Source organism: Phocoena sinus, chromosome 3, assembly GCF_008692025.1.
Source record: "Phocoena sinus isolate mPhoSin1 chromosome 3, mPhoSin1.pri, whole genome shotgun sequence".
NCBI classification, from domain to species: Eukaryota; Metazoa; Chordata; class Mammalia; order Artiodactyla; family Phocoenidae; genus Phocoena; species Phocoena sinus.
In genome coordinates, this window is record NC_045765.1 from 131,444,027 (window position 1) to 131,457,590 (window position 13,564).

The following is a 13,564-nucleotide window of genomic DNA, read 5'->3' on the forward strand; positions in this document are numbered from 1 at the left end:
TCCACCAGGAACGCTTCTCCCTCCAGCCTCCATTTCTCAACAGCGCCCGCTCTACACTCAACTCCACTGCAGAACTCGCCCGGCAAGGCGGGGGACGCGTACTCTCTGCTTACCGACCTTGCCTGGGCGCTGGGGCCCCGGAGCGGGCCCTCCTCGGCCGCGCTGCGGACCCCGGAGCCGGGCAGAGCGTGATGGGGCGCAACAGCTGCGGGTTGCAAGCGGCTCTCCCCGCCCCGGCCCAGCCCCCCGCGTTGGTTGGGGGCGGCGCCCCCTGGGTCGGCTCCGGGTCCCGGCCGCGGACGGGGAGGGGCCGGCGCAGGTAGCTCGGCTGCCGCCCAGGAGCGAGCCTGGGGCCGCTGCGGCGGGATGGGGTGGCTCCGGGCCCGCCGCCACGTCCTGCTCGCCGCCTGCCTGGGGCTCTGCGGGGAGCGCGGGGCGCTCGGAGGTACGTGCCCCCCAACCTCCCCTCCCCGTCCCTTCCCCGGCCGGCCACGCGCGGAGCCCGCTAGAAGAGGGGGGGCGAGGGCGGGCGGCTCGGGGGGCGTGGATTCCCCTGTACTCCGGGGGCCTCGGGAGACGCCGCGGCCGGGTGAGCCCTGCGGCGACCGCGACTTGGACTCTCAGGCAGGGCCTTCGGGCAGCCGGGGTCGGGGTCCGCTCGGCTCTGAGCAGTGCCTCTGGCTCCTCCGCGAAAAACTTGCGACTCCCGCCCCGCGAGGCCCGGCCCCTCGGGTCCCGACCAGTTCGCGAGCCTCGGAGGCGGGCCCTGCGCCGACCTCGGCACGGCCTTCGCCGCGGATTGGGGGTTTCAGGGCCGACTCTTGGTGTCCCTCGGACTGGCAGAAGGAAGGCTTCCGGCTGTCCTCCCTTCTCATCCTTTTCAGCTCCTACTCGGGCCCTTTCTCGGCTGCACGTGACTGTCACGGGGGCCTTAAACTCCTCGCCGAAATTCTTGGGTGGCTGGCCTGTTGTTCCCTAGATCCCTCCACGCGTACGCTTATATTTTCTGGACCTGCTTCGCTGGAAGTGCTTTACATTTCCATGGCGCTTTTCAGAGGTCAAAGATGACTAATAAAAGCATAGTTATTGAGACTTTTTACATAACTGAGCTCGACACTTGGACGTACCCCCCTGCCCCCGCTCTCTGAGATTTACTTCAGTTTAACAAAAGACTTTTCGAGACCAGAGAACAGACTCTCAATCAAAGGCCTTGTAAATCTTTGTGGCATTCGGATTCAATTCTGGACGCTTATTTACTTCACTTTAGGCGATTTCACGAGGAGCTTTGGAGTAACATTCCGGTGGTGCGTGGAGGACGCCTCGCTCTCACCCTTGCGCGGCCCTCCTTCCGGCTCCAGCAGCAGCTCTGCGCCAATCCTGATGTTTGGGAGCCCTTCCGAGCTCCTCCCTCTTTATCTTCCTCCTTTCTTCCTGGTTCTTCCTCTGCCCCCTCCCCGGCCCCTTCCTGGCCTGGTGTGCAGGGTGGATCGGGTACTAGGGCCCACGCGTGGGGACGCTGTGACGGTGGCTTTGAGAGGGAAGCTGCCGGTTGCAGGCCGGGGAGATCTGAGAGGGCAGTGAGTGGCATTGGGGGACAGACTGGATGACGATGGGGCCTGAGCCAGGGATCCAAGTGGTCAGTGTAGAGTGATGGAAAGCCCATGGCTTTGGAGTTAGGTGGACTTGGGCTTTAATCTGGGTGCCACCATGCATTCTCAGAGTGACTTTGGAGAAATTACTTTACTTCTGTTGGTCTTGATGTTGCATTTGTAAAACTGGGATGATAATCACTTCTTCAGAGAGACTTGAATAAAATATGTGTAAGACCTGCTAGGGAACTACTTGATAAATGCTCATTTCCCTCCTTTCCTACTCATTACTCTCCTTTCCTCTTCATCTGTGCAGTTAACTTGGGCATGAGGCAAAGAGCAGCAGGTTAGGTATGCATTGAGGGGTACAGAATGTGGTTAGAGGAGAGTTATTGAATAACGAATCACATAGCATATATAATTTAACATATATACTGTTCTTCACCCTTGGCGCTAATAGCATGACAAATATCAGATACCGAGGTCTTACCAAAAGCTGCTTTGGGGCACTTTTCTTGAATAGCCAGTTGTGTAATCTAAATTTAGGTTTCTTCCTCACCTCCTTGGGTGATTCAAGCCGTTGCTTTGAAGACTCTAACTGTCAAAGACTCAGGTGAATGCTGCTTTCAGTCCTTACAGGACACAGGGTGATGTGTCCTCAGGGAGTCTCACCACAGCAGGAAGTCACCTTTGTCTGGTAAGCAGATTGTCTCAGTAAGAATATCTGTAGCTCGCACCCCCAGTATATCTCTATTTGTAAATCAAGTCTCAGTACTACTGTCACTAACGATTTTCTCAAGGTATAATATACTCTTAGCTCTAGACCCATGTTGTCAATAGTTCAATGATTTCTCATTTTTTGACTACCTTCTTATCAGATCTCGTTAGTGTATTATTGCTTTGACCTTGTAACAGGGCTAATGAGCTTGTACAGAAAGAGGAGAAGGGCCACCACCACCAGTTCCTTTGCATTTACTGGTCCTTGCGTTATTTGTATATATCTTTAATGTATGGCTTGTTTGTAGGAATTGTTTTAATCAATTGATCCTTTTTGTGAGGGTTTGTTTAATTACAGTGAGATAATATAATTGTAGACCCAGTTAAGCAGGCAAACCCGCATGTGGTGTGTCACTGAATGGAGAAAGAGAGAGGGAGTGAGGGCACCACTGTCCATCCTTCCACCTTGTAGAACTCGCGCTACTCCCCTAGGGAGACTTGTGTACCCAGCAGACAAGACACACTGCCAGTCTCACATGCCACCTGTGGCGCGATGCCAATCAGTCTGTAAAGCAGAGATGAATAAAGCCTCAGTTCTTATGTTTTAGACTAAAATAACCCATGAAGTTGTAATTACATTTCCTTCTGGCTCTGCAGTGACTACCTTGGCACGCCACTTTGTCATTTCTGCCTGAAGCTGTGGCGCCCAAACCCAAAGGCTTCCGGTGGCCCGAGAGCCACGGTGAGCCAAGCGACGGTGGTGTGGCAGGAGGTGACGTGGAGTGAGGGATCTGGGAGCTGGAGCCTCCACACCCTTCACAGTTGTTGTGCTGTGGGAATAAATAGGTCCCAGGATGGCTGAAGTGGCTGATTTTTCCAGGGAAGTCAAAAAGTCCAGGTTTTTAGTTAAAATGTCTTTTATTTCAATTTAAAAACTTTAATGTAAAAATAGAACTCTAGAGGCCATACAAAGCACAAACAAAACTCATGCCTTCTGCTTCTGGGGTCCTTTCTAATGCTACTGCTTTATTTACCTCTGTATTCTGTATACTGAGTCCAGTACCTAACAATGATAGGTGCTCAATAAATACGAGTGACTGAGTGATAGAGCACCCCTGGGAATTGTGGTAGGCAGAATAGTGTCCACCCAAAGAAGTTCACATCCTAGTTCTTAGAACATGGAACATGTTGCTTTACATGGTGAAAGGGACTTTGCAGATGTGATCAAATTAAGGATTTTGAGGTGGGGAGATTATCCTGGATTATCTGATTGGGCCCTAAATGCAATCATACGAGTGCTATAAGAGGGAGGCAGGAGGGTCAAAAGAGATGATGTGATGGAAGCAGAGATCGGAGTGATGTGATCACTGGCTGGGGCCCTAAGCCAAGCCATGTGGCCGTCTCTAGAAGCTGGAAAAGACAAGGAAACAGATTCTCCCCTAGAGCTTCCAGAAGGAATGCAGCCCTGCAGACACCTTGATTTTAGCTCAGTGAGCTCCAGAAATGTAAGACAATAAATGTGTGTCATTTTAAGCCATTAAATTAGTGGCAATGTGTTATAGCAGCGATGGGAAGCTTATAGAGGGAGTGTCTGTCCTAGTAAAAGAGATCATATAAAGGGCCATTTAGTTCTGATGGTCAGAAGATGGCAGTGCCATCAGAGAGGAATGAGGAGCTGGGAGCTTTAGGGAAGGTTTTGTTCCTGTGCACAGTGAGCCTGGCTCCAGCACTCACTCCAAAGCCTGTGGCCGGGCCTGGAAAACTCCCAGACAGAGGGGTAGCAAACATAAAAATGTATAAATGTCACATGTGGAACATTTATGATAGGACACAGGCTCTGCGGTCACTAAGGAGGGAGTCGTCAGCTCAGCCAGGGGTGGCTGGGGACCAGGACAGCCTCACTGCTTCATTCCAGGAGGTGCTACAGCAATCTACAGCATCTGCAGGAGTAGCTCCCCCTGGAGTTGTGCGGGACGCAGTCTGCCTGACCATTTGCAGCAGGCCTAGAGACTGCCCCATTGAGAGGGGGTATGGGCAGGGCAAGTGCTGGTTTTCTCTTTGCAACCTGAGCAGCTGGCATGGAGACTGATGTTTGGGGGATGAATGGAAAATGAGAGGCCGGTGAATCCTGTTCTACATTAGCAAGGACTCCAGGGCTGTGGATTGCTCAGGCTCCACCTGGAAACCTAAGATTTCCATTGTCACGGTGGCCCTGGGCCTACTACCGGCTTCTCCCACACCCTCCCAACTGTGTCAGCAACACATTTAGCATAGAGATGTGATGCCAGGGACCCCTCCCACCCTTCCAGTCAACTGCCCATCCTGCAGCTGTGGAGCAAATATCTATTCGCTCATTGATTTTCTTTCCCAACTTAAATTTTAGTGGACCTAACCCTCGTGGGAGAGACTCTTAGAACTTTCCCTGTTGGGATTTGCTTTCAGTGAATAGAGGAAGTCGGGTCTCCAGGGCATGTTAGATGTTTGTGCCAATTTGTTTCAAAGTTGTAAGTTTTCTTCTTGGAGTGCTCTGATAAAGTTAGTTATCTCTTGAATAAATATTCAACTTCAGTTTGACAAAGCACATGCCGTCAATACCATAGTAAAACACTGTCGAAACTCTTAAGAAGAGATTTGTGGGGCGAAATGTGGCTTTCCTTTCCAAGTGAAGTTATTCCACTCAAACGATACAGCATGAGTAAGAGCTGTTTTATAACGTTAGCTCTCCTCTTAGGATGTCATCTTAGGAGTTTGTATAATGCAAGTACTCTAGCAGAGAAGTTTTGTTTTTGTTGCTTTTTATTTTAATTAAAAAAAATAAGCTTCTACACTTATGCTATATCATCTGTAGAACACATTTGGAAGAAAATCAGTACATAAAAAGGCACGAAATAAAATTACCAAAAATACTGTATTATGAAAAAGCAATTCTAATTTTCAGTGAAAGCAAACAGTTCTGAAATCTTTCTTTGAAATACTCTCCTAATTAGTTTCCACCCTACTCATGTTTTGCCCTCACATGGTCACCAGACTGATCTTTCTAAAACACAGAACCGATATGTCTTTTCCCAGCTAACACCATAATGCTTCCTTACTGTCTGCAGAGTAAGGTTCAGCCTTCTTAGTACGGTTTGTAAGCTGCCCCCCACCCCCGTAAGTGGGCCCCTGCCCATGGGGATCCAGGTGGTCCGTCAGCCATTTGCTCCCCAAACGTTCATTGAGAATTTCTTGTTATGTATACACAGCAAAACAACGCAAAATGAAAGCTCCCCTCCCAGAGTCCGCCTCTTAATAAGTGGCTACCCAGCCAGAAATCTGCAAATTAATCTGGATTGCCCCCTTGGCCTCTTCTTCCCTCTTGTGACAGTCCCACTTTTTAAATATCTCTTGAACCCACCCACCTCCCCCCTGTTTGCTTCCCCACACCCACCATCCCCTTGAGGCCATTCTCTGTCTTTCAGCCAGAGTCAGCTTCTAAATTGCAAGCTGACCATCTCATTTCCTTGTTTGATCCCTTTACGGCCCTCTTTCGAAAGAGTCTGAACTCTTTAGCTTGGCTTCCAAAGCCATCATTTACGGAGTGCCTAATGTGCCGAGCACTGCTGTGTGCACTGCCAGCTGGGCAGTGGTCGAGACCAGCAAAGGCTCCGGACCTCGGAGTCTTATATTCTGTTTGGGGTGGTGTGGTATTGGGGCTGAATGATAACCCAGAAAACAAATTAAGAAGGTGATCAGATTATAATAAGAGCCTTGAAAGGAGTAACCAGGCACTGGGTGTGTGTGTTTGCAGGCGGGCATGCGTGTGTGTGTGTGTGTGAGACTGTACACACTCACCGGGAGCTGAAAGTTCAAGGAAGGCCTCAGATGGATGCAATGGTGTTTGCCCCTGAGCCCTCTTGCCTCTGCAGCTTCTACCCTGGCTGCCCCCTCCTTATACTGTGCTCAGCCAGACTGGGCTTTTGGTTCCTTGCAGTCACCTCTCTTCTCTCTCTCCCTCCTTTTTTTCTCTCCTCTTCCCCTGCCCCAGCCCTCACCAGCTCTTCCTAGCAGCCAGTGCCTTGCCTGAAGTGCCTTTCCTCCCTCCACCCTCTTTGACAAGGCCCAGTGCTTCTGTTGTGGTCTGCATTTCCCAGTTAATAATCAGGCAACTGTAATTGCTTTACTTACAGTCTTTCTCAGTCACCATTGAATCCCCAGGACGAAACAAGCAGTATATGTGGACAGAATATGCACATGGCATGGGACACTGAAATCTGCCAGGGAGAGACGCTTAATAGTTAGATCGCTCCTTCTCTCATACCGCCACTGGACCCACATCAAGCTTCTGTTCTACCAACTTTCTACTATCGCTCGGATACCCTCTTCTTTCTGAGCAGCTCTCTCCTTGGATAGATTGCAAGCCCCTTTGTCTTATTAATTCTCCAATCCAACCCGTGATAGTACCTGGCACATAGTAGGTGCCAAAAAAACTTAAACACAAAACCAAAATCAAACAAAAAACCAGAAACATGTAGTTTGGAGGAAGGAATGGGAGCCAATTCTAAGACAGATAGAATGAATCATATAATTACCAACCTGGAAGAAATTACAGAGAAATAGTTCTTAACTTTCATGCAAAGTATCTTACCCACCTCACTGCCAAACTCTGGTTTCTATTCAAACCTTTCACCTTTTATCTAAGCACACAAAACCAGGAAGTTGCTCTGATTTTTGTTCAGCTTGATTTGCTACCTTCCCATAAAATGGCCAAACACACCTTTTCCTTCACTGCAGGTCGAGATCGCCTTTCTTTTTCTAGGAACCAGTTTTACATGTGCTTCTGTTGCCCTTTATTGTGATTTGGAGGCATTTACTAGGGGTCACAAAAATTAGGCTCAGTTTGGAGGTTTGTGAGGACCCGAACTGGCTTCAGGCTGTCACACCAGAAGTTTTAACCCTGCTTCCCTGTTTTTCCCCTGAGGCAATGGAAATTTCTAGCCACCAGCTGACTGGAATTGATTTCGTGCCAGAGGTGAAATGTGGGAAAATATAGGGATGTTGTTTATTAAGGTTACTTAGTCATTCTCAGCAGTAGATTTTATGATTTAGAAAACATTTCCTGGTTTTGAAAACTTAACAATACACCCTTTCAGTCTGTTAGAAATTGGAGTGGGGGGATTCAGTAATGGGAAGGCCAGGAGGATAAACTAGGATAGCTAGTGGGTTTGTAGCTGCTCCTTTAAACTGTATGACCATGTCCCTACATTCTAGTTTTATTGAATTTAATTATTAATGGCTGTTTTTAACGAGAGAATGGGAGCTTATACATATCTGAGAAAGTCTGTAAGAGATCATGTTCATCTCTGTATCAACCTCGTATCTTGGTAAACACTGGCTTGGTGATTGGGAATGCTTAGTTTTTGTCTTAGCTCTGTTTCTAATTAACTGCTGACTTTACTAAGTCCATAAGCTTCTTTAGGCCTGAGTTTACTCAACTATAAAATGAGGGTTCACTAGGTTAGTTCAGTTTGGTTCAGTAAATGCTTGCTCGCCACCTACCTAGCTTAAACTGGATTCCCTAGAGAGAGAGGCTTAGGGAGGGATTCTTGTGTGAGTGAAAAACTGAGTGAGTGCTACCAGGAGAGAACTGTAAGGAAGTGAGGGAAGTGGGATAGGGCGGGAAAAGAAACCAAGCAAGGATGTGGTCTCATCTCAGCCTGATCCCAGAGAAAGCTCTAAGTATGAACAGCAACACAGTTTTCTACATACTTTTCTACATACACCTCTTTCAGTCATTGGCTGGAGGTTGTACCCCGGGACAGAGGGTATAATTTCACTGAAATTTCTGGATAACACAGTTAATCAGCTGGAGGATGCATGCCCCAACCTGTTAAAAGGGATCTAAATGGGACACCAACAAAATCCATTATACCACCTGTGTGCCAGGCACTGTTCTAGGTATTGGAGAGAGGAAGGTAAAATAGATATGGTCCCTGATCATAGGAAACTTATGGACTAGTGCAGGAGCTAGATGAATAAACAAGTAATTTTAATACACCTTGGTGAACGCCAGGACAAAGGAATGCACAGTGTTGTAGGAACAAAACTGAGAAGCAGACATTGCAGGTTGGGATCCTCAGGAAGCATTATCAAACATGGAGATGAACATGCAGGAACTTTATTAGGGAATGTTCCTGGGAGCAAGATTTGAGGAAAGGAAGAGAATAGAAGAGAAGGGAACTGGTTTAGGAAGAGGAGTCAACCTGCAATGTAGTCTCAATGCAAACAGCTGAATTTGTGGGGAGCTCTGAAGATGCTGGGGCTATCTGCCAGCAGCATTCATAGCAGCCAGGGTAGAAAGAAAGTCCTTTGTTCTCGGAGGGTAGTGGGTGCATCACGGAATCCACCACAGTCTACCCCTTGCATCACCTGGATCCACTTCATGTAAATCCTGGGAACAGTACCTGAGGGATCATCTTCACGTTCCTCCTTATCCAGTGATTCCTTTTACCCTCAACTGGTATTTCTGCTGGTCTCAGTGGCCACCTGATGATGTGACTCAGACCTTCATCCCCGAGGGGTCTGAGCTCTTGTCAACACACTCTTCTCAGGACAGGGTGACTGTGTTTATTTACTGACTGCCAAAGAAGTACCAGGAGGCATCCAAGGGGACCACATGGACACCCAACCTATTTTTCTGTGAGCCCGTTGTGTAACAATAGTTCTACCCCCTCCTGATGACTCAGGCTCAATTACCTGCCAGATGAGGCATGACTCTTCCTGCCTGCTAGTTCCTTGATATAAGGAGACTGAAATGTCCAGGCAGCAGCTGTAACTTATCATATAGAGAGAATCTTGTTGTGTCCCCTGGTAGAAGCATTCCCCTTTGGAAGCCAGGAGCTTTGAAACCGTGGATTTATGGTTGATGGGGATGGGAACATAGATTCCTTAAGTGGGTCACTGAGAGTGACGGTCGACAAGGCCACTCCTGGTCTGCCCCTTGTTCTCAGACCCACAGCTTATACTTCTGGAGACGTAGCAGGAGGTGTGTAAAGATTTTTAATTTAAAGACCATGTAAAGATCTTTCACTTAAAGTGTAGATTATGTCCTGGAGGGTGGAACCCCACCCTGATAGAGTATTGCTTCTGAGCTGGTGATTCAACCGTACCTTTAGCAGGCTGTTCCCACACTCTCTCAGGCCTGCAGCTTCAGTGCTGCACTATGTGATAGGACCAGCGGGTCTCAGGGTCTTAGGCCCATCACAACACCTCCTTTGGAGTAAAGGGTGTGCCTTGGATTGACGTGATGCTATTCAGCATCCCGTGTTAGTGAATTAAACACTCCAGAAGCTCTCAGAGTGGTGCCTGGTGCCGCCCTGCAAGCAAGAAAAGCAAATATATACCCAGAGTATATGTCTGTTTTTGTTGAAATGAATCACTGGCTATTCCAAGAAGAAAGGGTTCCATTGACATCACCTTGCCACCCCTCTTCAAGGGATGGTAACCTCCTGGGGATTTGGTGTTGGACTCTGTGAGAGGCACGCTGGGCATTCATCAGTAGCATCGCTAGGGAAGCCTTGGTCAGAGGGGGCCCAAGCTGCTGGGTGCAGGCACAGACTCCTCCCTCACCACCCTGGCTACTTCATCACACACCCATTGTGTCAGCATAGGGCTGGCCGATGACAGAGGCTGGCTGATGGCAACTGGCCAAGTCATTTTTTCTGCCTGGTTGTTTTAGTGTCTGTTGTGTGGTGGATGTTTCCTGGTGGGCATTAACATGCAATATAAAGATCTTCCCGCTTCCTGCTGACACTCACGCGTCTCTCCCAGACCTCCTCGGCCCTGCTCTTTCAATCTTTCTCATTCCAGACTCCTGACCATCTGGCCGGGCTGTTTGCTATTACCTATCCGTCTTTATTTATTCTAACCTCAGGCCTCTTCTCTCTCCATATAAAGTGGGCAATTAGGTGTACCACTCACAGTTCTACGTTTTGGAGAATTTTCCCTCAACCGTGTTTTTCATGGCCACCCCTAAGAGGAGCTGTAGTGCAGTTGGAGTCCATTTTCAGCTTGCATGCATGTGATGAAGCTGACTCGGCCACGAACCGAGCTCAGGTGTTTTGCCCTTCCACCAGCTGGTAATAAGGGGTTTCTCCATGCAGCCAGTTGCGTGAGCTGAGGATGCATTCGTGCTGGCACAAGAATGGGGATGACATGGCGCTCCAGGCCACCATCTCGTTGCACCTTCTGGTCCTATTCATGCTCGATCCTGGACATACCACTACCATCCACTGAATCTCTACTTTCACCATCCATCCGTCAGAGCAATTCTGTCGTGTGTGTCTCACTTACAGTGGGTCACTGCACTTTCTATGCTTCCAGGATCCACCTTAGCAGTGAGTTCACACCATTTCCAGCAGTCTGTGTTAGCATGTTATATCCTGCATCCCTCGAGAGTGCCCCCAAATCTAGTATAAACTCTCCCTTTTTCAACTTTATGTTCCTGCCCCCTTGATCAGGTACCCTCAGTCCCATGTGCCTTCCCCCAGCTGCTGGCACTACATTCTGGGTAGGTCCCACAGCTCCATTAGGGTCTCGTCCTTTTCCTCCCATATCAAGCCCAGCATGTCTCCACACAGGTTATATCATGACTTAGGCTTTGTTTTTGGCCTAGTGGTCAGGAAGAGAGATGGCAGTGTATCTTCAGAGGTTACATGTTCCTCGTGGGGAGAGGTTTCTGCATCCGCTTTAAGCAAGGGGAGTATCACCTTAACAGGGGGATACGTCTCTTCTTCAGGCTCAGAGGGTTCAGAGGGGTCTAGGGACCCAGGATATTTGAATGCACCAATCCAGATGTCCCCATTCCATTTGTCAAGTTTCCGTTCTTTACCAAACAAGGCTATAGACTTGTCAGAGGTAGCCTGGGTGGGAGTCTCAACTTGCCCTGCCCACCCACTGTAGGAGATGAGAAAGACTTTATGTACTACCATGGAAGCCCTTTGGCTTTCACACCTGGCTTGTAATTGTCAACTAATCTCTCCTAGTTTTTCCTTATCTTTTCCAAAGCTTCATTCAGACTTGAATGAAGTACTTGCCCTCTATTTCTCATAGGTTGATATCTCAGCACTGGCTAATGTGTTCCCTTCCACCGTGACACCGGTTCACCACCAGTGACTTGGGATTAACCCCTGTGGAAGGGAAGGAAGCAGAATTGGGTAGATGGAGAAGTAGATTTGCCATTCAGTTTCAGTGGAAGCCTCGGCCACCCCACCTTGAGAGTTCTGAAGAGGGGACTGACCCATCAGAGGTCTCCTGAGTTGGAGCAGGAGAACACTGAGACTTTATTTCCCCACAACAGATCTGTGGGCTACCCCAGGAAGCAGCTGTGGCCTTGTGCAAGGCAGCTATCTTTGGCAGGGTCTCTTCTGAAGGGAGATGACAATATAAGTGGAATAGTCATTGTGTAATAACTTTACTAACTTTTTTTTTCCCCAGCATCTTTTTATGGTGAAAGCTATGTGGGGCTCAACATCATAGAAGTTTCCTCTGAGTTATCTCTTCAATTAAAGTTTCAAACCAGCAAACCACAAGGATTACTTTTTCTTGCAGCTGGGGAAAATGACTACTGTATGATAGAACTTCTATCAGGAAACTTACAGGTAAAATTAAAAATAAAATCTTTAAACATGTATAAGCCTTTAGTTACTAGAGGGAAAAACAGTGAGAGAAAAGAGAACAAGATAGCTATCCATTTGATTACTGTTATTTCACTAGAATAAAATCAGGTGCCATATGTAAGTGTTGAGATCTTTTCCAATTTTATCAGCATGTCTTAACTGTTCCAACTCTGAAATTTTTTAACCTCAATATGTAGTCCATAAATGTGGGAAGAGTTTCCATGTCCAAGTTTCTCTCTCTCTCTTTGTGAATGGCCTTGTTTTCTCAATAAAACACTAAGAGATGAGATTGATTAATTATGATTCTTTCTCTTTCAGGTGAGAGTTAATTTGGGGACAGGTGAACAAGGGCTCCTTTCTGAGAAAAGACTTCGTGTGGATGACTTGGTTTGGCATTTAGTGGAATTGTACTGTTTTAAGGATAGTATCTCTCTGGTTACTGACAGACACTATGAGATGACTGGCCAGATCACCGGCGGGATGCACAGTTTGCACTGTCAGCATGGAATCTACGTAGCAGGCCACGGTGGACCTGATGTCCCGTGCCTAGATGGAGAGATCCCCAATTTCCGTGGATGTACGGAGGACGTGGTGTTTAACCAGATCCTTAACATCCCTTAGGCCTTACCCTGGTTGTAAGAAGGTTTATGAGGTGTCACTAGGATGCAATGATGAATTTTTTGCAGCGGACGATGAAGCCATCAATTTCTTTAGCTCCAGGTCCTGTGTCTCCTTCCCAGAATGGAGGGTGCAAGGGGACGGGCTATTTGAATTTGCTTTGCAGACTGGAACTCAACAAGCCTTGCTTTTATTTCAGTCAGGTAGAGAAGGAGATTTTGTTGCTTTGGAAATAGTTAAAGGTTTATTGAAGGCTCATGTAGGAAGGAATAAGAGTAACACTCCGCTCTCTTCTTTTTGCTTAGTTAGTGACAACCAGAGGCACGTTATTCAACTCAGATTCACTGAAACGTATCTGGACCTGATGGTGGATGAACGGGGAGTAAGGACGTTGCTGCCTTTACAAAGCAAACCGTTTGTATCTGAAGGCCCTCTCTTTGTGGGAGGTCTTGATAGCCACAAGGGAGAAGAAGTTAAAAGGTTAGAACTTGCCTCTGTGCCTAGGAAATGTGCTCAAGGAATCTCTTTCAAAGAGTGCTTAAGAGGCTTGGAAGCCAACTCAGAAAAGAAAGCATTAAAGGATGCCCTATTTCCAAAGATATATCTGCTGGGTGTAAAATGAAGAGTGGTGATAACAAAAACCCTTCTGTAACAACCACAGTAAAGCTGCTTCAGGCAGAAGTTCCCCTTTCCACGGCCGACCCTGAGGTAGGCAAGCCTATTCTTCAAGAAGCCAGTAGCTATTTCTTGGTTCTGAATAACTTGAAGGTCCAAGAAGGTGGGCAAGCCTTACTGGCACAAAGGCATATGAAGGTGGATGTGGAGTTGAAGGATTTGGGTATCCATCAGTCTCAGTTACTATTTTAAATAAAGGAGATGCCTATTCATGGGTTCCTTCGATTAGATGTTTCCCCCAAACAGGAAATGGAGAAGGCTTTTACTCTGTTAGATTTGGGGCAAGGAAGAGTTTGGTATGTCTGTGACGGT

At 47.7% G+C, this 13,564-nt stretch overlaps 1 protein-coding gene across 1 annotated transcript; it reads left to right on the forward strand.

The window, feature by feature from the left end:
- Positions 1–366: 366 nt before the first annotated feature.
- LOC116751100 (chondroitin sulfate proteoglycan 4-like) lies at positions 367–13,330 on the forward strand. Its single transcript, XM_032626561.1, has 3 exons — positions 367–445; positions 11,892–11,941; positions 12,278–13,330. The coding sequence occupies exons 1-3, from the start codon at positions 367–369 to the stop codon at positions 12,578–12,580; spliced, it is 432 nt and encodes a 143-aa protein (XP_032482452.1). The 3' UTR covers positions 12,581–13,330.
- The last annotated feature ends 234 nt before the right edge of the window (positions 13,331–13,564 follow it).

What these genes read in the sequence shown, in the direction of transcription:
- LOC116751100 (XM_032626561.1), top strand. Translation starts at nt 367, where the DNA reads ATGGGGTGGCTCCGGGCCCGCCGCCACGTCCTGCTCGCCGCCTGCCTG. An exon ending in GGAGCGCGGGGCGCTCGGAG is followed by an intron (nt 446 to 11,891) that starts GTACGTGCCCCC and finishes TTTTTCTTGCAG; the next exon opens with CTGGGGAAAATGACTACTGT. An exon ending in TTCTATCAGGAAACTTACAG is followed by an intron (nt 11,942 to 12,277) that starts GTAAAATTAAAA and finishes TTTCTCTTTCAG; the next exon opens with GTGAGAGTTAATTTGGGGAC.